General features: G+C 35.4%; 3 protein-coding genes and 1 pseudogene across 3 annotated transcripts; 3 read left to right on the forward strand and 1 right to left on the reverse strand.

The window, feature by feature from the left end:
• Window positions 1–1,030: 1,030 nt before the first annotated feature.
• LOC132266780 (pentatricopeptide repeat-containing protein At5g66631-like) lies at window positions 1,031–4,509 on the reverse strand (annotated as a pseudogene).
• Window positions 4,510–9,517: 5,008 nt separating this feature from the next.
• LOC132267562 (SKP1-like protein 1B) lies at window positions 9,518–10,226 on the forward strand. Its single transcript, XM_059768707.1, has one exon. The coding sequence runs from the start codon at window positions 9,518–9,520 to the stop codon at window positions 9,983–9,985; it is 468 nt and encodes a 155-aa protein (XP_059624690.1). The 3' UTR covers window positions 9,986–10,226.
• Window positions 10,227–21,210: 10,984 nt separating this feature from the next.
• On the forward strand, window positions 21,211–22,089 carry LOC132267563 (SKP1-like protein 1A). Its single transcript, XM_059768708.1, has one exon. The coding sequence runs from the start codon at window positions 21,211–21,213 to the stop codon at window positions 21,676–21,678; it is 468 nt and encodes a 155-aa protein (XP_059624691.1). The 3' UTR covers window positions 21,679–22,089.
• A 436-nt stretch (window positions 22,090–22,525) lies between these two features.
• Window positions 22,526–24,280, forward strand: LOC132316412 (transcription repressor OFP8-like). Its single transcript, XM_059814891.1, has 2 exons — window positions 22,526–22,623; window positions 23,884–24,280. The coding sequence occupies exons 1-2, from the start codon at window positions 22,526–22,528 to the stop codon at window positions 24,278–24,280; spliced, it is 495 nt and encodes a 164-aa protein (XP_059670874.1).
• Window positions 24,281–25,112: the final 832 nt, after the last annotated feature.

Consider the following 25,112-nt stretch of genomic DNA (forward strand, 5'->3'; position numbering starts at 1 on the left):
TGCATTTATTGTATAGTATCTTGTATAAAGAAACATAGAAGACTAGGCTATGTATATCAGTTTGTCAAGACATTGATTGCGTTGCCACTCAGAAAATAAAACTTGTATCATCAAAATTAATGAATATGTGAATCTGTTTATGGCATTACATTTTGGAAGAAAGAAAAAAAAAAATTTGTTACATGAAACATATAAAACATGATATGAATTTAGACACAATCAGAATCCATTTCTACAAAGAACTAAGAATCAGAATCAGAATCCACCGATGCTTGGATTTACTTTCCAATTTCCCCTACAGGAAATGGTAAGAGAGAATTCGTAAATGTAATACCGACATTTCTGGAACGCAATTCTTTTTTATTTCTCCTAATATCTTTGTTAAGCTTCAGATTATTTTAATACAAGAAACCAAGTTTGTACGGCAAGAAGTCAATCTATGTACGAAGTCAACAATAATCACTCATATGTTGCAGCATCATGGTTTCCCCTAATGTTTGACCCAATGGAGGGTTGTCTAGAAAGAAAATGTGAGATATGTTACAGGTTGGCTTGTTGGGAACATTCAATCCTATTTTAAATAGTCAGTAAGCTGGAAGAATAAGCAACTAAGAAATTGATTGTCTATGGAGTGAGAAGATAAACTATTCACTCGTTTCATGGTATCACCTAATATTTGACCTAATGGAGGGTTGTCTAGAAAGAAAATGTGAGATATGCTACAGGTTGGCTTGTTGGGAACATTCAATTCCATTGTTTAAAACTTATGTGTCAATGTTAACCAAAATCCTGATCCAGCATCTTTCTAATGTTAACGATAAGCAGTCCCATAAAAAAGGGGTGGCACTTTAAAAATCAGACGACTGCAGGCCGGACCAGATCAGATGATGAGCCACACTCTTTGCCTTGAGAGAGATAGAGAGAGAGTCTTGCTCTGATTTACAAGAATTTTAAAACATAGAGTGTAGACATGTTCAATTTGGATGAGGTGAAGTGAAAAAGACCTTCATGGTGGAGGTTTGGACTTTTCAGGCATGTATAATAATTGAAGGTTGGCATGTGATTTAGGGTATGTATGACTAATGACCAGTATAAACTTCCAAAAGATAAATAAAAAACAAATAACTAAATTTGATTGCTTGCTAAAACTAACAAACTTGAATGATTATATTCAGTTCCACTCAACATGATCAAAAAACCAAGATAAAAAACCGCATAACATACTCATGTTACAAGAAGCATAAGCATAAGGTATCAAAAATATGGTAACATTATGGTACTACTACCAAAATTTATTCACTTTCTGTGGTGGTAAAGCTATTGGAATAAATATTATAAACTCTGGTGAGATCAGAAGAGCTTACAATGTACAAATGACCGGGCAATGCAAGTGGAAGAACATCATTTGTAGCCTCAGTTCCCTCTTCCACAATAGTCGCCTCCCTTAGCCTGCCCGCCTTCCAGAGACTCTTCACAAGCAATTGTTTTGTGGAAACATCAACCATCAAATTGGAGTTCCCCATATCTTCGAAACACTCAATGCTAAAACAGCTCTATCGCACTTGCAGTATGCACGAATAAGAATAATATATAAGCATCAGGCTCCACACTAGTTTGCCCAACCATCCCAAAGAGTCTCTGAACCATTTTAATATCTACCTGGTTTGCAAAGTGGTAAATTAATCATGAAAATATTTGGATATCTGGTAGAATCCCACACTAAATCATCTCGTCAAGTATGCCCAAGGCCTAAGAATTCATCTTACACTTGGCTAGTGTTCGCAAGAGAGATGAATATAAAAGAAACAGACCATTTTTTGATATGGGACCGCAGAGTGATTTGACATCACGGAAGACCTTTAGAGCGGCGTCACCATTGCTGGAAAGACCATAAAAGTCAATAATCAACCTAATTGTACTGCATGACAATCTAATCCCCTCCCTTTTAATCTTAGACATCAGTTGATCAACTAGATCAACACGCTGATGGCGTGCTAACTTGGCAATCGTTCTTGATACTGTGTAAACATCATGAGTGAAACCTGGCTGATAAGCAACCCAACAGAAAAACTGCCACACTGTTTCAGCTTAATTAAAATTCCTTATCACCTTGCAGACCAACCGAGTTGTCCAGACAAAATTTGCATCCTTCAGTGCTGACACCTCTTCAGGTCTCCAATAATGCAAGGCACTTGCCAAAGTAGCGGGGTCCAACCACGGTTTTAACTGAACTGCATCCACATTAACGTCATCAACAGCGTGCTCAGTACCTTCATCATCATCCTCATCATTGTCATCCACAGAAAAGCCTACATTTTTAATCCTTTCAACTCGTAACATTTCTTGGATAAATTCATCTGTCTCCTCAACAAACCCTGCTTCCTGCATGTGTTGCAATGCCGACTGCATAGCTCGACCGGGTAATATTCAATTAATCTCCATTTCATTAAGTAAAGTCTTAACCACATCAAACCGCTCAGTAGCAATTAATGCTTCCACCAAAAGTGAAAACTGTCTTAGAGTGCGGTTGATCTTCATCAAGGGCAGTGTACCAAAAATCTCGAATGCTGAATCCAATTTTCCAGAATTCACAAGGTGCTCAATCATAATTGTGTATGTTCTAGAATTAGGAAGCGCCCCTTCTTCAATCATCCTATAAAAAATAATTACAGCTTCTGAATTCTTTCCCATTTGTGCATAGACCATCGTGACAATATTATAAGACTCGGTACATGGACGCCTCTGCAAGGCTCAACACTCATCCCAGACATGAAGAACCGCATCAAGGTCTCCAGCAGTAGCATACCAGTGCATCCGGTCCATAAAGCTAATGCGTGCATCATTTTTGAACTTGCCAGAATTGATGCCGTTAATTAGGGCTTTGAGTTTTGCAGTTTGTTTAGACTTGGCTAGGATTTTGGCCAGAGTGTAAAGTGTATTTTGATTATGCAAGAATTGTGGAACAGTTTTCAGGGTATCAATGAGGGAGAGAGCAGAATCATGGGAGGGAGCAGATCGGAGTGCATTGGTGACTATAAAGGAGTCTAGAGTGGGATCATTTAAAAGAGGGATGAGTGACCTTTAAGTGTTGGACCGTATACTAAGTCAAATTGATTTAAGAGTCTTGCTCGCTGAAGGTAAAGAGAGACTTTAATACCGTATGAATTACAGGTGAATAAGTGAGTTGGCAGGGCTAGGCAGTTATATAAGTTTCTTGTACGGAAGAATCCTCTGAGGTACATAGGCACCTTTTGCAGGCCATATGGCTTATATAATGGTTAGAAAAGTGAACACCTCTGCTTCTCTAGTGACCGATGATTATGGGTACCGCATACTATTACTTCTGTTACAGAACTAAGCAGGTAATAATCTCTGTTTCTCCCTTTTTCAGTCAAATCCCCCTTCTAATCAAGCATGAATCTTCTATTGGTAAGCTCCAAAGTTTCAACTAGGAAAAAATAAAAAAAAGCTCCAAAGTTTCAAACTATGAAGAAAAACCCGAACACATCGCGAACACAATTAATTATTGTCCATAAACATTCAAAATTTAAAATTTTTCAAATTCATTATGTACGTTCGCATAGAGATACGGTCACTGGATTCAACCGAGCACAGAGAAGTGCAATTAACTGTTGCTCACAGTAAAAGATGTATTTTTTTTTTTGTACAAAGCATAAATTCAACGATAAGTTAGCTATAAATGCGAGCTTAACAACAATTAAAAAGAAACTGAATACACTTGCAAACAAAATAAGGAACAAAAATAAGGCATTTAATTAACCAAACAGACGCAAAAACAAAAAAGGAAATCAAGGCAAACACAAAAATGGAACCAAACCCTCAAACTGTAGCCAAAGAAGTTCTCTCACCAGACTCATGAGCTTATAATGCGCCAACAACTAACAATAAATATACACATACACATACATATATATTTATTTATATTTATGAATCCACATAAATATTTTAGTGGGTCTAAAATCTAAATATACTCACAAAATCAGAAGAATGAATTCATGAAGGACCCTTTGCAAATATGTGCATGTGTGTGTGTATCAAGTGTTCAAGAATTCAAACCAATGGACTCACTCGAAAATGTTGGAAAACAAGAGCATAATTCACCCGACAAGCGACATTACAGAGAACCCTATACTGGTAGTAATCATTCAACAAATAGAGAAGCAGATATCATAAAGCCAAAGAAATGTTTCCTAATTTTGGTAGTCTATATTGATAGAACATAAAGATAAATACACATTTAGCCTGAGTAAACAAAATATCAAATACCTGGTGTGCATTATGGGAGTATCACTCGCAAAGTGAATAATAAACGTTAACCTATATTACCAGAGCAAGTATAAGCACCAAGAAGAAGACAGGCAGTTGGATTCATGGGTTTGGTTTCGGATATTCCTCAATTGCCGCTAAAGATCATACGGAGACTGGAAGAAGATAGTCGGTTTTTTTCGGTTGAAATTTTGAGCAATATGATTTAACAACTTAAATGAATGAGATTTATACTGGGGAATGAAATACATATGTGTTTGGGTTGGGCTTCAAAGAATTGAGATTTGAGAGGTCAAGCAAGCCTGTTATATTCGTGTAGGTTTGGCCCAAGAAAACTGTCTGGGCTTAAGACCAGCCCAACTATTCATAGACTAGGCTAATTTAAGACCAGCCCAACTATTCATAGACTAGGCTAATTTAGAATTTTGCGATGTGGGGTGGGAAATCACAGTTCCATTATGACAAACGATTAGGCAAGATTGTTTGAAAATATATTAGGGTAAAGTATAGCCACACTCACTGGGGTTTAGCAAAAAGACACACAAATGAAAGTTATTCATATTTTGGACAATGACATCAATTTTCCTGAAATTCCATCCAAACAAAACCTTAAATCATATGAAAAGACAAAATTACCCCTCCATATTAAATTCAGATATATTACAAAATATCTTGCAAAATGACACAAGAGCCTTTTATCATTTTTTCTCATCTCTCTCTTCCTATCACACAATCTATGCCTCTCTCCCTATCTACTAACATATATATACACACACACACACACACACACATACATACACAGGCATATGTCCCTTTGTCATCGATTCAATCCTTCTTTCTCTCTCTTCTTTTTCCACCATTAGGCCATTGTACTCTCTCTCCAGTTTTTGAAACTCTTCTTGAATTTTCCTCTCTCTTCACTGTCTCAACAGGTTTTGCTTTCAACCCATTTGTTTCCTCAATTTGAACATCAAGTTCAATCCTCACCACATCCCACTCTTGACACAAATGTTTGGATACATCTCTTTATTTTTCAATTTCAACAAGAAGCTTGTTTAGTTTCTTTTCCAACAACCCAATTTCAGACTCTCTCTCTCTTCCCCTTCTCAATCTCACTCTTCTCCCTCACAACTTTCCTCATTTCTCTCTCTAGTTTCTACAATCTCCCCTCAATCTCTGCTCTTTCTCTCACAAACCCATTTCTTTCCTCCGCAATCACTTCAACCTGTACGTTGATTGACATGCACATAAACAAATTCAGAAACCAAGTTCCTCTACAACTCCAGTCGTGCTATACAGTCCTACAACTAAGTCAACTCGCCCTGCAAGACCCCTTTTTCGTTTCAGACCATGTTAGCTCCGATTCCAAAGGCCCTTTTTCCTGACGGAATGAGTCCAGTTGTTTGAGGCACTCAGTGGTCTCCTTGAGAAGAATACTGTTGGGGGTGGTTTGGTGGAATTAGTGGCGGCTGTGGTTGGGAACGGTAAGAGGAGGAAGAGAGAGAACGAAGAAAGGACAGATGATGATGATATATGGCAATTCTTTCAACCGTTGGATGGAATAATCATAGATACTCTAAGAGGGTTTTTAACTGAGAGGAGCCGGATCCATATATATTATACACATTACAACACCACCACCAACACCGGCTCGGCAAGCGCAATGGTCGTCGGCCGAGCTGGATATTGATCGGCTAGATTAAAAAATAAACCCAAACATAAGAACCCAATCAAATCGAGTCAAATTTACGAATAAAATAAACTCCCAACACAAGGGAGATGCTGCTTAGACGTGTCCAGTTCAACTATTCAAAGTTTGTAATCTGTGTGTATATATATAAATATACAAGGAGAAAGGGGTTGTGCAAAATCTGGGTTTAAGGGAGAGGTCGTGGATTGGTGGTGGCTTTGAGAGGCGATGATTGTGCGGGTGGCGGCGGCAATTGATGATTGGGATTGTGTGGGTGGTGGCGACGGCCGCAATTGGTGATGGGCTGGGATTAGGCGGGTTTTGGCAGCGGCGGCGATTATGTAGTGTATGTGCATATATATATATACAAAGAGAAAGGAATAAAAGTTTGAGTTTGGGTTTGGGTTTAATCCAAGGGCATTTAAGTCAATTAAAATATCAATTTTATATCAAATGGTAATAAAGTCAATTCATCATTGTCAATGTCTCTTTGTCCATTTTTCAAGCTTGAAGGGTTGTCTTTGTCTAAAAAATGAATAATTTTCATCTGTGTGTCCTTTTGCCAAACCTTAGGGATATGGCTGTTCTTTACCCAATATTATGATCCATAATTTATGATTAGCATCTAATAATTAATTAATTAATTAATTATTATTATTATTTTAAACCTTGACAAGAAATTCCAGTACTCACTTTGTCTCTATTAAGAATTAATAGTTCATTTAATAAGCTCTCTAAAATCATTTTTATATAGTATAACCGAATATTTTGATTTAACTTAAGATTGTTCAAAGTAATTAAAAATATATATTTTCAAATTAAACCTTTTTAAATATATATATATATATTTTTCAAGTTAAACCTCAATATTTTAAAACTAACACAATCATTTAAAAGTAAACATGTCAATGATGATTACGAGAATATTTTAGAAATGGTAGAAAGTTTTAATTGGTTGAATTTCTTTAAACTTGAGTATTATGTAGTGAATGAAGACAAATGTCCCTTTCCACCAATGTGTAGAGAAGATACGTCATGCAAATGACACACCAGCTAGTGTGTATGAGGTTACGCTACTCAAACAATAAGCGAGAATAATTATGTATGGAGTTGCTTAGCATACATAAATGGTACATATCAATATCAATATCTATATCTATATCTATATCTATTATTAAAAGCACAAAGAGTTTTAGAACATTATTTATTTATCTTTTGCTTATTATAATATATTTTTAATAATATAAATTTACTATTTCTATTCTATTCTCTTTCTAACTTTTTTCTAAATATAAATTTACCTAATTTTATTATATTTTTAATTTTTCTCATTATAATAATAATAATTTATTTAGGTTTATTAAAGAGTTTCACCACATTATTTATCTATTTATTTTTAAACACATGATAATAATTATTTATTTAGGTTTATTACATATTGTTTATTTATTTTTTTAACACATTTTTTGTTCTTCAAGGCCAGAAGATGATAACAATTTAGTACAAAGAGTTTTAATTTTAGTAATTTATCTTTCCCACCTCTTCTCTCATTCTATTGGGGAAACTAGATTTTATTGGCCAATTTTAAACAAAATTACTCCAAATGACCATAAAGTAAGAAAAAAATTAAAGAAGAATAATAACCAAATTTAAAACTTAATTACACAAAAGTCACCATTAAAATTTATATTCTAAATTACCCCTTTCCCTTCTTGCTCAGCTTACATCCAACCAACTAGTAATCAACCACCATTCTCCATGGCGTAACCAGAAATTTTCTTTGATGGGGCAATTTTTAATAGCAATAATATATATAATTTGAACCAAAACAATATATGTAAAAATTAAAACATTGATTCATAATATTTCTATTCAATACATTCACAACGATTTTTTTTTCAGATTATTCATTGTTGTTTTAAAATTGAGTTCATTCAATTAAATATATTAAATATATATATATATATATATATATATATATTATATTCAATTAATCAAGAATAGTATATGAAAAAGAAAATAATACAGTTACCTAATTGTTCTAATATATCACATATGTTAAAAGAAAAAAAAATCCATGATAACCAAATCTGACCTTATAAGTTATAATCAGATAATCCAATCAATCAGAAAATTTGATAAAGTGAATCCATGATTTCATTGATTTGGGTTGCAAATAAAAAAAAAAATTCTTAGTTTTATTTAGAGAATAATAATTAGTAACACAATTGCACAAACTAAATTTTGAAAGAACAACAAGCCCTCAAATAATTTTGATAGTAATAACTAATAATTTTTCTAATTAAAATTAGAATATAAAAAATAATCGTAAATTTAGATGATAAAAAAAAAAAAAAAATCAGAATCTGTTTGCTGCACTGCAGTACGACTGACTGAGTCTGTGTCTACTGGTAAATGGTTGCTCTGCTTGCTTTGTTTGAATTGCCAAAAATGTTGAATACTGAAAATGTGATGGAAACAATTTATTTGTTTGTGGTAAGGTCAAAAGTGTGATAAAATATCTTAATGAAATATTTTTTTTTTGAGAAAGTGGTAAAGAATATAACATTTTGGGAAAGTGGAAAATATAATATTTTCTGGAAAAGTGATAAATTGATAAATATATTATATATATTTACAATTTTTTTGGAAAGTGGGAAAAAATATAACATTTTGGGAAAGTGGAAAATATCATATTTTCTGGGAAAGTGATAAATTGATAGGTATATTATATATATTTACAATTGTGTCATGATTATATTCCTTTTTTATTTATTTATTTTTTGGTTTAAAACTGTAAATGGGCTTTTGGTTATATATATATATATATATATATATATATATATATATATATATATGTGCACTGTCAAAGTTTAGAGGAGGCAATTATACAAATATAAATTTATTTCCATATAAAATTTAAAAAAATTAAAAGTTCAATGGGGGCAGTTGCCCCCACTTATCCCTTTGGGGCTACGCCAACCCACCTTTCAATTCAAAAAATAAATTCCATGTAATTAAGTTGTATACTTAGTTTATTTATCTTTTATTTATTTTATAATCACTCTAAACTCTAAAGTTTAGACCAATTTTTTTAGGATTAGTTACTGAAATCTAATTAATTAATCCTTTTGTCTGCTTGAAAAGATTTAAGTTATGTAACATATTTAGGGTATTAAACGATTTTTTACTTTCAGAAAAAGAAATACGTACTTCCAATTTCAGAAAAAGAAACACATAATTACTTCCAATTTTTAATTATACATAATAGAGTTACCATTTTAATTTTTAGGTTAGTAAAATTTTAGAAAATTGAAATTGGAGATATCTCAAATTGTTGAAATTTCCTTTCGTTTTTTTTGGTTTTGTTACACTATTAGGTTTCCGTTTCCTTACAGGTTTAATAATCCTGTTGGCTTCCGAATTGTATTAGACTTATTCCGTCCGTATGGTGCTAGGTTCCTTTGTGTATATAAATACATGTAGTGGAGGGGGCTAATTGATATTCGTCCAAATTCTCTCTGTTAGGGATTTACAACTATGTCGACTTCAAAGAAGATCGTGTTGAGGAGTTCAGATGGAAAGACATTCGAGGTGGAAGAGGTCGTGGCATTGGAGTCGCAGACTATCAAGCTCATGATTGAAGATGATTGTGCCGATTCAATCATTCCTCTGCCGAACGTAAGCAGCAACATCTTGTCCATGATCATCGAATATTCCAAGAAACACGTGGAGACCCCCAAGTCCGAAGACAACACTTCCGAAGATGCTCTCAAAACTTTTGACACCAACTTTGTCAAAGTCGACCAAGCCATTCTCTTCGATCTCATCTTGGGTGCAAACTATTTGAACATCAAAAGCTTATTGGATCTGACATGCCAAGCAGCAGCAGACATGATTAAAGGGAAGAGTATAGAGGAGGTCCGCCAGATTTTTAACATCAAGAATGACTTCACTCCGGAGGAAGAAGAGGAGGTTCGTAAGGAGAATGACTGGGCGTTTGAGTGAATATATGCTATATTAGTATAACATATGCTATGCACTTTTTTTTTTTTTTACATAGGTGAAATTTTATTTTTTACTCTTTAATTTTTTTTGTGCGAAAAGTTTCAACTTCCTTTCCAAATAATATGAATCTTCTTTATTGGCATGCTAATATATAGTATATATGTAGAGGATAATAAACCTAATTATTGAAAACTAATTATTGAAAACTATTAAATCCAACCGAAAAAAAGAAAAAAGAAGTGGACAAAACTTACCAACATCAATTGGATTAGACAATTGGATTCATGGGTTTGGTGTCGCATATTCCTCAGTTGCTTCTTAGGAAGAAGATAATCATTCAAGGCACTTGCCAAAGCAGCAGGGTCCAACAACGGTTTACAGCGTCCGATGACAATGTTACAAGACTTGGTACGTGGACGCCTCTGCAAGGCTCTCCACTCATCCCAGACACGAAGAATTGCATCAAGGTCTCCTGCAGTAGCATAACCAGACTATTTATACTAATCAATTATGACAAACAATTAGGAAAGATCGTTTGCGCCTCCACATATATGGACAATATTTGAGTCCTACCCTAAGTCACACAATCATTCTAAAAAAGTGCTGCTTGTCATATTGTTATTCGTGGTATATTTATCAATTTTATTTTGTTATTTAAGTCAAAAAAATATTTATACCATTCCCGTCCCTACTTCTGCAGACAAAATACCACGGGGTGGATTATGCTACTTTTATTGTTTAGTAAAAAAAACGATTTTTTTTAAACACATTATAATTATTTATTTAGGTTTATTACATATTATATTTATTTTTTAACACATTTTTTTGTTCTTCAAGCCCTGAAGATGAAAAAAATCCAGTACAAAGAGTTTTAATTTTAGCAATTTATCTTTCCCATGTCTTCTCTCATTCTATAGAGGAAAATAGATTTTAGTAGGCAATTTTAAACAAAAATTGCTTCAAAGTGACCATAAAGTAAAATAATAATAATAATAACCAAATTTAAAACATTATCCTTCACTAAACGATTTTTCACTTTCAGAAAAAGAAACACACAAGTACTTCAAATTTTTAATTACTATTTTAATTTGAGTTAGGTGCAAAAAAACTCTTGATATATAGGGTTTGTGTAGACTAGTCCTTATTTTTTTAAAATGTGCATGTTAGTTCATAAAATTCAAAAAAGGTGCAAATAAGCCCATCTGATCACTTTTTGACAAAAACTAAAAATGAAAATTTTATTTTACCCTTTTGATTCTCATTTTGCCCTCACCCATATGTGCATATAACCCCCCATCCATTTCGTCGCTCCTCTCTCTCTCCATACCTACACATTATTTGTTTCCAAGAAAGGCACTCGAAGGTTTCGAGAATGAAGTCAAGCTTTCATTTCCTCCAGCATCATTGCCATGTACTATGTCCTTAACGGCGACCACACACAGGCTGCCTCTTTGAATCCTCTTAAGATTCTCATTTATGCTTGTTGAAATCAATTCCTTAGCAAAACCCTTTTGTCAAATCGGAGAGTACTTTGTAATGAAACCTAAATTAATTGACAAAGATCCAAGAAAGAAAACAAGATAGTCCTCAAACATTATGAATATTGAAAATAGTTTGAATCAAGACAATTTTTCTCATATGTCTTCATTGGATTTCACAGAAATAAAAATAAAAAAATATAATAAAAACTGATGAGTCGATGAATGGTATGAATATAATATATATACACGGATGTATATACATACTGATTATATATATACATATAAAATTATATATACACACAAAACACATACGCATATTGTTTGAGATTAGCGAAGTAAGAGACGGAAATATTGTAATGGGTTTGTTACTGATAGGGAAAAATAATCTACCTTGACCAGTCGCCAGACCTCTTCGACATATTTCGTTATTAGAGATAAAGATTTTTCTCGGATAAGAATGATGACATTTCTTATCTAGGATAATGAATGACGACGTTGTTTAACAGGGTAAGGATAACCTTGGCACAATTTGAAGAAGTCAAAGGAGTAAATCATATCCCTGACAAATCTGGCAACAAACGATCTCCTCTGATCTCGCGCAAGCGGATCTCCCACGGGATCAATTTGATTCCAATCGACAGCCATAAATAGGGCACCAAGCCATTAAAGAAGGTACGAGAAAAAACCCCTAAACATAATATACATAATTATTAGGTGATACGAGCATAAGGACTAACTTGATTATCGGAGGGTCCTCGGCTGGCACCCCACCGGTGCCATTCGAGATAACGTCCTTTTATTTTGCAGGCAAACGTCGTCGTTCCGAGTCGCGAGGATTTTTGCATTAACAGCTGGCGCCATTTGTGGGAACGATTAGTTCTCTGAAGAAATAATAATCCTGACGCGACTTGGCTCAGACGGCAAGACGACAGTTTCCGATCATGAAAACCATCCCAAAGTCATCAGTTGACAACGGGTTTCCGTGTTCTTATATAAGGATGGGTCTCTACATCATGATTACCTATCCATCATATTAGGGGCTAAACAGTGGGTTGCGTGATGCTACCCAGTATACGATGACAATAATCATAATTTGGCACGTCGACCCAGGCAGTCCAATGTGGTGTTTTCCATCTAGCGATGCTTGGACCCCTCACTATTGAGGTTTGGTCATCCAAGACCAAACTCTATCTCTGGCCGCAGCCAACTACTAAGGCCTGATCGTTGAAGACTAAGGCCTGGTCCTTCTGCGCCTACATTAAAGAGTTGGTCTCCACCCATCAAGAAGATCACGGGGTTTCTACCTACTAGTAAAGCCTCCGCCTACTAGACGACAGTCATCACCTCTCTTCCTTTGCAAGAATTATCTATCGACTTCAGATTATGCAGAATTTTGGATTGATAATCTATGGCATGTTAATTTTCAGTAATCATTTCTAACACAATCTAATATTTTTAGACAACTGTAAATTATTGCAGCCCCAGGCACCCAGTCCGTTGTATAAACGTCTATAAAATGGGTCATCAACCAAGATCCCATCATCTGGGGCAGAATAGTGGATCACACGATATTAATTGTCGATCTACATATTAAGGGAAGTAGGTTTTATCATTGCGGTGTCGTATATATTAAAGCTTCCTTCATTTATTAGAAAGATAAGACGACTACCTCTCGTATTAAAGGGGTCACCCTCCTTCAGACTACACATCTTTCCCCCATAAGGGTTACAAGGGATGATAATGAGTGTCCTGTACTACAAGGACCCAGACTGAATGAATCTCATAATCAATATCCCCGTACTATAAGGGATAGTAAATGAGTGTCATGTATTAAAAGGACCCGGGCTGAATGAATCCCGTAATTAATATCCCCGTACTATAAGGGATAGTAAATGAGTGTCCTGTATTAAAAAGACCCGGGCTGAATAAATCACGTAATCAATATCCCCGTACTATAAGGAATAGTAAATAAATGTCTTATACTACAAAAACCTGGGCTGAATGAATCCCGTAATCAATATCCCCTTACTATAAGGGATAGTAAATAAAAATCCCTTACTAAAGGGACAAGCTGAGTAAAGCTCGTAAAATTTAATTCCCTTATTAAAGGAGGGACGACATGAGTAAAGCTCGTACAATTTATTCCCTTACCAAGGGAATTAAGATTACCCAATGGAAAAGTACCCAAGGGAATATTGCCTAAGGGAAGAGTACCCAAGAGTATTAAAAATAGTACCTAAAGGAAGATTACCCAAGGATACTAAAAATAGTACCCAGGGGCAGAGTACCTAAGGGTACCAAAAATAGTACCCAAGGGAAGATTACCTAAGGGTACCAAAAATAGTACCCAGGGGCAGAGTACCCAAGGGTACTAAAAATAGTACCCAAAGGAAGATTGCCTAAGGGTACCAAAAATAGTACCTAAGGGTATCAAAAATAGTACCCAAGGCAACAGTACTCAAAGGACCATTGCCCAAGGGAAGAGTACCCAGGGAAAAAAAAAAAGTTACTGTTCATGTAAATAGTACCCGCAGGCACTGTTCCATAGGGCAAAAAATAAAAATAAATAAATAAATAAAAATTTACATTCCCAAAGCTAGACGAGCAAGGTTGGGAATGAGGGGCAACTAATAGGGAAAAATAACTTACTTTGACCAACTGCCAGACCTCTTCGACATATTTCGTTATTAGAGATAAAGATTTTCCTCAGATAAGAATGATGACATTTCTTATCCAGGATAATGAATGACGACGTGGTTCAATAGGGTGAAGATAACCTTGTCACAATTTGAGGAAGTTAAATGAGTAAATCATATCCCCGACAAATCTGGCAACAAACGATCTCCTCTGATCTTACACAAGTGGATCTCCTGTGGGATCAATTTGATTCCAATCGACAGCCATAAATAGGGCACCAAGCCGTTAAAGAAGGTACGAGAAAAAATCCCTAAACATAATATACACAATTATTATGTGATATGATCGCAAGGACTAACTTGATCGTCGGATGGTCCTCGGCTAGTGTGATACCCCTCGGATCCAAGACATGGGTTGATCAAGCCCAAGCCCAAACCTGAGGGAAATATCAAGCAATTAAAGTATTTTAAACTGAACACAGAATAAAAAGATTTAAGAATTTAACTACCAAAACAGAAAGAGTTATTAAATATAAAATCCTCCAAATAATACTGAATAATATTAATCCAATTCTCCAAAACCTCCAAGAGTACAACTTGGGAATCCATCTAGTGGACCCCTAAATAAAAATGCTAACTGAACTGAATAACTGAAAATAAAGCTAAACTAGAACATCGAGATAAGTCCTACGTTAGCAGATGAATGAGAGACTGTCTTTGACAAGCACGATCAAGCTCTAAGGCTGGAACTGTCCTATACCTGAAAAGAATAAAAGAGTGGGTTAGGCCTGCGAACAAGTTCTAATGTAATTGCAATCCATACAGTGACCAAATACGCAGATATACCCTAGATACCTCACAATAGTTATCTAGTCCATAAGTATATATATATCCATACTAAAGGACATTCAATGTACTACAATAGGGGTCTCAACCTGAATAGAAGGCAACATGCGAAAACGCACCCAAAGGTAGGCATGAGTACCTAGACCTAATAGGGTACACCTCAACCTACCATAACCAGTTACGCATTGTGATACCCCCAAATTTCCGGATTCGGGTTGGCCAGGCCCACGCCCGACTACCCGAGGATATCAAATCAATTAGCAATAATCGAACACAGAATATAATTAAGATAAACATGAGTAAATGAAATTCGCTGGAAAGAAACTAAATGAAAATCCTTTATTGAAAACTTCAGAATAAATCTGATAAATAAGAATTAGTCTGTTACATCCAACTTCTCCAATTATAATACAACTCGGGAATCCATCTGGTGGACCCCTAATCAAAAGCCAATACTGGAAAGCGAACAACTAAAAAGAAGTCCACTGCTAAACCATGAGGAACCTCTTACATCGTCGGTAGAATGAGTAGTCGTCTCTGTTCAGCACGAACGAGTTCTATGACCCGGAACCGTCCGTTACTTGAAAAATAATAGTGGGTCAGGCCCACGAACAAGTTCTATCCTAACTACAATCCAAACAGAGACCCGATACACAGATACATCCTAGACGTCTCAAACATATCTATATAGTCCGTAATAGATAAATATATATCCACACTACAGGACTCTCACTAACTATGCTGAGGGTCTCAACCTGAATAGAAGGTAGCATGCAATACGCACCTGAGTGAGCATGACTACCTAAGCCTAACAGGGTATACCTCAACCAACATAGCTAGCTACGCATCCTACTGCATATACGCTCCCTAACCGTCGACTATGAGACTTAAGCTCATGTCACGGTACCATAACAATATATATAAAATCAGTTCACAGTCATCCATAAGAAATCCAGTAAGTCGTTCGGCGTATTCAACCGCACCGACTCATATATATAAGGAGGATTTTATTTAACAACCCGTACCTTATTCCAAAATAGGTAGAACTGAGTATTTTGAATCAGTCTGTCCCTAGTATGTCACCGTCCCATACCGGTGCATACAATCCACAAAATCCATATAATTGGTTGAATAGGTAAAACTGTTCACCAATTAAAATCCATAAGGTAGGAATTAGCGTTTTGAGCTAAACCATACCTAGTATGTTACCGTCCCATACCGGTGCATACAATCCTCCATATCCGTGTAAATTACAACAATTAAATATTATTTTAGCAATTTACAATCCATAACCATTCCAAAGAATTGCAGAAGAGTATTTTAGCAATTTAAATCCAAAACTATGTAAATTACAGACTATGAATAATAGTACATCAATTTTAATATCCAAAACTATAATCCAGATTAATTGCGGAATAATTTATATAATATTTCAGCAATTAAGGTTTGAAACCGTACTCCAGTTAATTGTAGAATGATATATCAGATTTCAACAATTAACATCCAAAACATGATCCAGTTTAAAAACCATAATCCAAATAATTACAGAGTAGTGTTTAATGTTACGGCAATTAAAATTCCTAACTCAAATCCATGTATTGCAGGGAAAATACTATATATTTCAACAACTAACATCTAGGATATGCATAGATCACACTTGTTAATTAAATGATCCTAGCATGCACCCACAACCAAATTTATAAATATATACATCCTCCATTAAATTGCTAAAACTAAATTAAGCAAATTAACCTCTTCCCTCCGTTAACAACCTGCACTGCTGTGTACATTCCTACAGTTAAATCCATGAGTTCAGAGACATTAATTTATCAAGTTTGGCTCTAATGTAGCATGGTACAATGATTAGAATCCATTTTCTATCCCTTTTTAATTTCTAGACACCGTTTGCACCATTAAATCCTTCCGGTCCGTCAAGTCCGTAAGCTGTTGCGACTTGCCCTAGATTTTTTTCCTATAGTTTAAAACCTTAGCATAAAAATAAGTTTATACATCCTAGGGCATTAACATTCCATGGTTTAATGTTTAAAAACATCTCAGTAGCCTAAACACAGTTCTGAAACCCACAATTGAACCAAACAAGCCCCAAACTGCTTCAGAACTCCTAAAGGACCATAGAGCCTTCTCCAAATAATTGGAGCAGGCTCTAACCTGCCTAGAGCCGGCTCCCACAACCCTTGGAGCCGGCTCTAATTGAGTGGGAGCCGGCTCTTTGCTCCCAGAGCCGGCTCTCCCTCTCTGAGAGCCCTCTCCACTCACTTTTCTTGCTCTGTTGCTTCGTTTTGATTATTAGCTTCGTCTCCGGCTATTCCCAACCTTCGGTTCATCTTTAATACTGAGTTTAAGAATCATATTTACACCCAATATCATCCCCATGACTTTTTCATAATAGTCCAATTCAATTACAGTGTTTAAAACCTTAACTGATCAAGCATGCTTCCACTCCAAACTGAAAACCAGAGGCACAAGAACTTTAACAGAATAATTCCACACAAACAGACATCTGATTTAGCATATAACAAGCATGTATAATTTAATTAATGATCAATTAAAACCCTAGAGACAGTCTAAGGATGCACAGAACACAGGCAACGGGAGAGAGAAATGAAAGAACTTGCCTGTGATTTCAGTTATGAAATTCCGGCATCGTGTCCATTGTTCCGGCAATACTGAGTTACTGTCTAGCCTCCCCTTACTTCTGCTCTTCCCTTCTCCTAGGTCGGGCCTTGAAGCCCTAGCCGGAAAACCTCACAACTTGTTCTGTTTCTCTCAAAAACCTCTCTCTGTTTCCTCATAATATCCCAGAACGTGAATAGGGTCTGTGTTTTGTTTTTCCAACCCTAACCAGCCGTAACACAATATATTTATAGGTGTATTGGAAAACCTAATTTTAATTCTAGGAGGAAACTAAAAACAAAAGAAAATAAAATAAAATATAAAATAAATAATATATAAGTCGGCTACAGATTTCATGGTTATATACAACCCTAAAATCCTATTAATTTGATTTACCTTATATACACATATACCAAAAAAAATATATGTATAATCATCCATGGATATTAACAGTACCCGCTACTCTCCTATTTGAGTAGTCCATGAGACCCAACCGGTTGGTACATCGCTACTGTCCAAGCCCATCATTTCAAACCAGAAATAAAAATACACATTTAATCTAATTAAAAATACCAAATAAAAAAAAAATAAATAAAAATTAAGCATGTAATTAAATTAAATCCACAAATCAATTCAAACAACACGTCATTCAAATTCCACACATAGCCACATAAGCACTTAAAAATAATAAAATAAATACTGAAAACAATAAAATAAATAATAAAATTCCGATTATATCTCTTTTAAAACTAGGGGTATTACACGCATCCACTGCATATATTCACCCTAACCAACGAGTCTGAGACTCAAGCTCATCTCGTGGTACCATAACCATATATCTAAAGTCCATCCCAAAACCGGAGTATGTCTTTCAATTATTCATTGAGGTGACATACAAAACACAGTTCGGTTAGCCACTCAACTTATTCAGTTGATATGACTTAACTACAACCAACTAATCCAGGAAGTCATTCAACTTAGCCAGTTGATCTGACTTAAACACAAATAGGATTCAATATTTTACAATCCATTCCTTTAATCCGGTAGGTTAGGTCTTAACGTTTTGAGCTAAACCATCTCTAGTATGCTACCGTCCCATACCAGTGCATACAATCCTCTATATCCAAGTAAATTACAACACATAAATAATAGTTTAGTAATTTACAGTCCAAAACCATTATCCCAATAATTGCAAAAGAATGTCTAATAATACAACAATTAAAATCTAAGCGACAATCCGTGTAATTGCAGAAAAAGATTTAATATTTCAACAATTAGAAACCAAAGCATGCATAGATCAAAACCAATAAATAGATGACCCTATCATGTATTTAAAACAAGATTTATATTCATGCTATCATCCGATAAATTGTTAAAATTACATTAAGCAGTCCAGTTCCTTCCATCCGTTAACTGTATGCTAAATTGTATACTTTTATATTGTTCCATCCTTTAGCGTATGGGCATAAACCATGCAATAAGAGGTTTTAATAACTCTTAAAATCTAACTTAAGAACCCTAGTACACTCACATCACAGTTCAGGAAGCATTAAAACCATCTAAACAACGCCCAGAAAGTTTAGAAAACATTCCCTGTGGGAGAGCTTGTTCTTAAACTTGTAGAGCAGGCTCCAAAAACAAAAAAGCAGGCTCCAAAACTTCTTGGCGCCGGCTCTAAAGGGTTTAAGCTGGCTCTACATCCCCTAGAGCCAGCTCTACTCTTGGGGGGAGCCGACTCCCTCTTCCATGGAGCTGGCTCTCTCCCTCTCTGAGAACCGTCTGCCCTTCTGCAATTTCTACGGCCTTCTGCTTCGTCTCCGGTTGCTTCCACCTCCTCTGTTCCTTATTAAAACTGACCCTAAAGGTCTTAAATTACATCCAGTTAACAATCCAGTCCTTTGTTTACCACATTTTGCATTAAAAGAACAATTAAAACAACTACTATTACAACATGCTTAACGATTAAAAGATGAAACCAACTAACAGCAACACTTCCAGAATAAGTTTAATACATACAGATGATAAATTTAATACGTATTAAACATACACAATTCAGTTTTATGATCCCTTAAACCCTAGAGCCTATTTAGGTGCACAGAACACAAGCCACGGGAAAGAGGAAGAAAATAACTTGCCTGTAATTTCAGTTATGAAATCTCGGTATCGTGTCCACGTTTTCGGCAACACTGAAATACTATCTAGCCTCCTAGTACTTCTGCTCTTCCCTTCTCCTAGGTCCGACCTTGAAGCCTCAGTTGAAACCTTCACCGAACGTGCTCTGTTTTCTCAAAACCTCTTTCTGTTTCTCCTTGTAACCTTGTTATGTGAATAGAGGTTTTGTATCCTAAAACCCTAAGTCGACATACTGTTCTATATATATAGAGACTTAAATAAAACCCTATTCCCTGTATGATTAGAGACAGAGCCCAAATGTCGATCTTAGTCAGCTCATAAAGCAACCTAAGTTAATCCATGTCGGCTACACATACTGACTTCCTAGAGAACCCTAGTTAATTAACGTAATTTAAACTCATTTAACTTATTTTACATTAAAGTTAATAATTACTAAATTAATCCAATTAAAGAAAAATACAAAAGATAATAAAATAAAACAATTCAATTACTGAAAACAAGAAATCAATTAAAAACAATTAATCCAAATAAATGCAATTTAAACACATAATTAAACAATTAAATCAAATAACTAATTAAAACAATTAAACAATTAACAAATAAGCCAAATAGTCACATAAAAATACAATAAAACAATAATTAAAATGTCGAAACTATTCTTTTTAAAATTAGGGGTATTATAGCTGGCACCCCATCGGTGCCATTTGAGATGACATTCTTTTATTTTGTAGGTAAACGCCGTCGTTCCGAGTCGCGAGGATTTTTGCATTAACAGTTACAAAAGAACAAATCGAAGAAGGAATCTGCACCCAGAGAAGAAAGGGAAATCCTACTCTCACTAACCATAGGGGAGGAGACGGCATGCGCAGTTTGAGATTTTTTTTTTTTTGGGACAAATAGTGCTACAGTGTGTGTCTTATATAGTAGGGACTGTTTGGTTTCGGTTTGTATTATATTTAGTTTTAGGTTTCTTTGGTTTAGCTTATTCCAATTTTATACAAATTGAGGTTTATTTTATTCTTGTCCTAAACAAACACAATTTTACACAAATTAGACAAAAGGGTTATTTTACATGGCCTATATTTATAGTTATTAATTTATTCAACTAAAGTGAGGGTATTATCGTCATTTTATACCACATGGACCTATTTGCACCAAATTGATAGTATAAGGGGGTTTTATACCACACAGAGACCTTTTTGCACTATATTAATAGTAGAGGGGTTTTTTTTTGCACTTTACCCTTTTAATTTATTAGGGCTTGCGTTTTTTCGGTTGTGCTATAGTATTAGGTTTCTTTTTAATAATTCTGTTAGTTTCCAAATTGTATTAGACTTATTCTGTCCGTATGGTGCTAGGTTATTTGTATATGCATGTAGTGGAGGGAGCTAATTGATATTCATATTGGTGAACGATCTAACCTTTCCCCTCCTTAAATCTCACAAACTCACTCTCTAGGGTTAGACTCTCTCTCTAGGGTTAGGGATTTATAACTATGTTGACTTCAAAGAAGATCGTGTTGAGAAGTTCAACTGACGAAACATTCGAGGTGGAAGAGGCCGTGGCGTTGGAGTCGCAGACTATCAAGCACATGATTGAAGATGATTGTGCCGATTCCATCATTCCTTTGGCGAACGTAAGCAGTAACATCTTATCCATGATCATTGAGTACTGCAAGAAACACGTCGTGACCCCCAAGTCCGAAGACAAAACTTCCGAAGATGCTCTCAAAACTTTTGACACCAACTTCGTCAAAGTCGACCAAGCCACTCTCTTCGGTCTCATCTTGGCTGCCAACTATTTGAACATCAAAAGCTTATTAGATCTGACATGCCAAGCAGTAGCAGACATGATCAAAGGGAAGACTCCAGAGGAGATCTGCCAGACTTTTAACATTAAGAATGACTTCACTTCTGAGGAAGAAGAGGAGGTTCGTAGGGAGAATGCATGGGCCTCTGAGTGAACACATAAAGGAGATATTATGCAATGTCAATACCCATTAGAGGATTGCTATATTAGTATAACATATGCTATGCACCCTTTTTTTTTTTTCTTTTTTTCTTTTTTTACATTGGTGAAATACATGGTTTTCTTTTTTGCTTTGTGAAAAGCTTCAACTTCCTTTCCAAAAAATATGAATCTTCATTATTGCCATGCCTAATATATAGTATATATAGAGAGAATAAGAGACCTAATTACTAAAAACTATTAAATCCAACCCAAAAAAAAAAAAAAAAAAAAAAAATGGACAAAACTGTCCAACATCAATAATTTAACATTGAACACAAAACTGGAAAGCAATTTCTTGTTAGTGTGGTGATATGTAAACATCTGAGGACTGAAAGTGGTTTGAAAGTGGATGGCACTAAAAAAAACATTTTCCTTCCCGTTATAGGCTGCTCTTGTTCCATATATAACAAGAGAAGAATGACCATTTTACCAAACATATTAATTTACTGAAAAAGGTAGAATCAAACAGCATGTGATGATCATCATGGTATATGATTTCAGGCACCAAAACGTTGCATTTCATATACGTAAAAATATAATGATGAGCAGTATGAAAGTCGGATGTATAGACTGTTTTATGTGAGAGGAGGATAACGTCATTAAATATGATGATGCCATCATGACATCATCTCATACTAAAATAAATTTAGCCCAATGTATCCAACTCTCGCAAGCTTCTAAGTTTCTTCATAATCTTCAAGCTTCTCATCTGCCTAAAAATTCTGTCATGGATTAGTTTCTACTCAGTTTCTTCAAACTCTTACCTCAATGCCCAACAAATGTATTCAGCAAACTCAGTTATGGACTGCAACAACACCGAAGAAACCGGCACTTCTACAGCTTTTCTTTATTCCTGCAATGGTAAAAAGAAGTCCTGCCCTGCTTTTCTGATCTGCAGGTCTCAATCTCCTTACAATTCAGTGACCACCATTTCAAATCTCACAAGTTAGGACCCATTGGAGCTTGCCCACTTCAACGATGTCCAGAGTCTCACTCTCTTCCCTCCTGACAAAGAGGTAATTGTTCTTGTTCAGTTCAGTACTATCAAGCGAACAACTCTTATCTTTTTCAGAGCCCTTATGACACTTCACACTTGCAAATTACACATACCTTCGCTTACGCGTGAAAATGGTTATGGCGAGTTTGATTTGGTTCCTGGTTTGAAATTGCAAGTACCGCTGTGATGTGCCTGTCCCACAAGCAATCAAATTGCGAATGGCACAAAATTTCGGCTGAGTTACTTGGCATGATAGGGTTCCTAAACTCCGTGAGAGATTTAATGTTAGTGCTGAAAGTGTAGCTTATGCTTTATCCCTTCACAACTATTCTGATCCCATTGCCTAATAAAGTTCACACTTGACCTCAGAAAACAAAATATAATATCAAATACCTGGTGTGCATTATGGATCTATCACTCCCAAAGAGAATAATAAATCTAATTTCGCCAAAGGAAGTATAAGCATATGTACTTGTCAGATCCTCGACAGTTGAATTCCATCAATCCTCATTTCATTGAGTAAAGTGTTAACCACATCAAACCTCGCGGTAGCAGTTAATGCTTCCACCAAAAAGCAAAAACTGTCTTAGAGTAGCCAATGCTGAATGCTAAACCCTGAACCCCACACATAGCCAATGCTACATCCATCAATCCTCATCAAGGGCAGTGTACCAAAACTCTCCAATGCTGAATCCAATTTTCAAACCAGTCCTAAACTAAATAGAATCCCCTATTTTACCCTTTCCCATAGTCCCCCTCACTCTCAACCCCTTTGCAAAACCCAATGGTGAGCTCCATTACAATTTACAACTCCAGTGACACGGTGAAGCACCCAACTCCAGAGAAGTAATAGACAAATGACAGAAAACACAAATTAAAGTTGTTTGAACAATTAGAAAGAAATGCCAAAACAATCACCATACACGAGAAAAAATCTGGCCGAAACACTATCCTCGTTTCGGCCGACATGGACGGCCAAAAATGTCCACCTGAATCACCCATTACGCCTCTAAACAAAATCCACAACTTTCAATGTTTCAGAGTGAATCCAGAAGAGAAAAAATCATGATAAAAGAAAAAGAAAAAGAAGAAGAACAAGAAGACCCATTTGAGGAGCCAAAAGTTTGACAGAGCTCAGTATTATAATGGGTGGTTTAGCAGCGACGACAACGACGAGACCACACTTTTCTCCTCAAAATCTCTTTCCTCTGATTCATCTGGTCGGTCTTTTTACCAAAACAGACCTCGGTGTGACCGCCAAATTGAGACGAGTCGGCGAAGAAGTAATCAGAGGAAGGACTCTGAAATGGGTCTAATGCCGGTACTACAAGGAAAAGTTGAAGACAGCTTTGCGGCGGTGAAGTGTTCTAGCGATCCCTACAATGATTTTAGGACTTCAATGGTGGAAATGATAGTGGAAAGGGAGATTTTCGGAGCCAAGGATCTTGAGAATCTGTTACAGTGCTTTCTCTCTCTAAACTCTTGTCATCACCACAGGGTCATCGTTGAAGTGTTAACTGAGATTTGGGGTGCCCTGTTCTCAAACTCGTCTTATTGAAAGGTGTCTTGTCTTGGTGAAAAAAAAACAGTTGAGAATAGTTTAGGTTTTAAACTATTATATATTGACTGTATTAATGGTTAATTATTCTCACTAATTGGATCTTATAATCAAATTAATTAGTTGTTGATGTTTAATTTGCTGCTCTGCTATTGTTTGGTTGCTTCTTTATTTACTTATTTTTGGGTTCTAAAGAAGACAGTTTCTCTTGCTTAGGGGAGAAAGGGGGTTTAGTTTAGAACTTGATTGGAAATATGTAGGACTTCTTTGTCTTAAAAAAATTTTTTTAGGATTTTTTGTCTTTAAGATTGAAAACTAGGACTAGGGCGGAATTTTCAGTGGGGGAAGTGAAAAAAATTTGCTCGATAAAAACTTGCTTCTGTAGTGACCAATGATTATGGGTACGACATACTGCTAGATTATCCGCGTTGAGGAAATGCACAAGAATAATTTCTCAAGAATAGGACCCTTTGCATATGTGTGTATTTAAGTGCTCAAGAATTCAAAGTTATGGACTCACTAAAAAACGCTGTAAGACAAAAGAATAATGGATGTAAAATAGTGTTTTTTTTCTTTCTTTCTCATATTTAATAATTTTTAGTAATTAGGTTTCTTATTCTTTATTATTATTATTATTAATTTGTAATGTTTAGAGAATTGAATTTTGGACTTCTTTATAAAGTTTTCCTAAGGTTTTTTTAGTTTCCTTATGTTGATATGTTTTGTTATAGGATTAGGTTTACTTGTTAGTTTCCTAATGGTGTTTAGATTCCTTATTCTTCAATCCTTAAGGTGTTAGGCTTCTTTATTATAAATAGAGGTTTAGGTATTC

Source organism: Cornus florida, unplaced genomic scaffold, assembly GCF_030987335.1.
Source record: "Cornus florida cultivar Cherokee Brave unplaced genomic scaffold, ASM3098733v1 CherokeeBrave_3.0.0_Hap2_Chr07, whole genome shotgun sequence".
Classification (NCBI taxonomy): Eukaryota; Viridiplantae; Streptophyta; class Magnoliopsida; order Cornales; family Cornaceae; genus Cornus; species Cornus florida.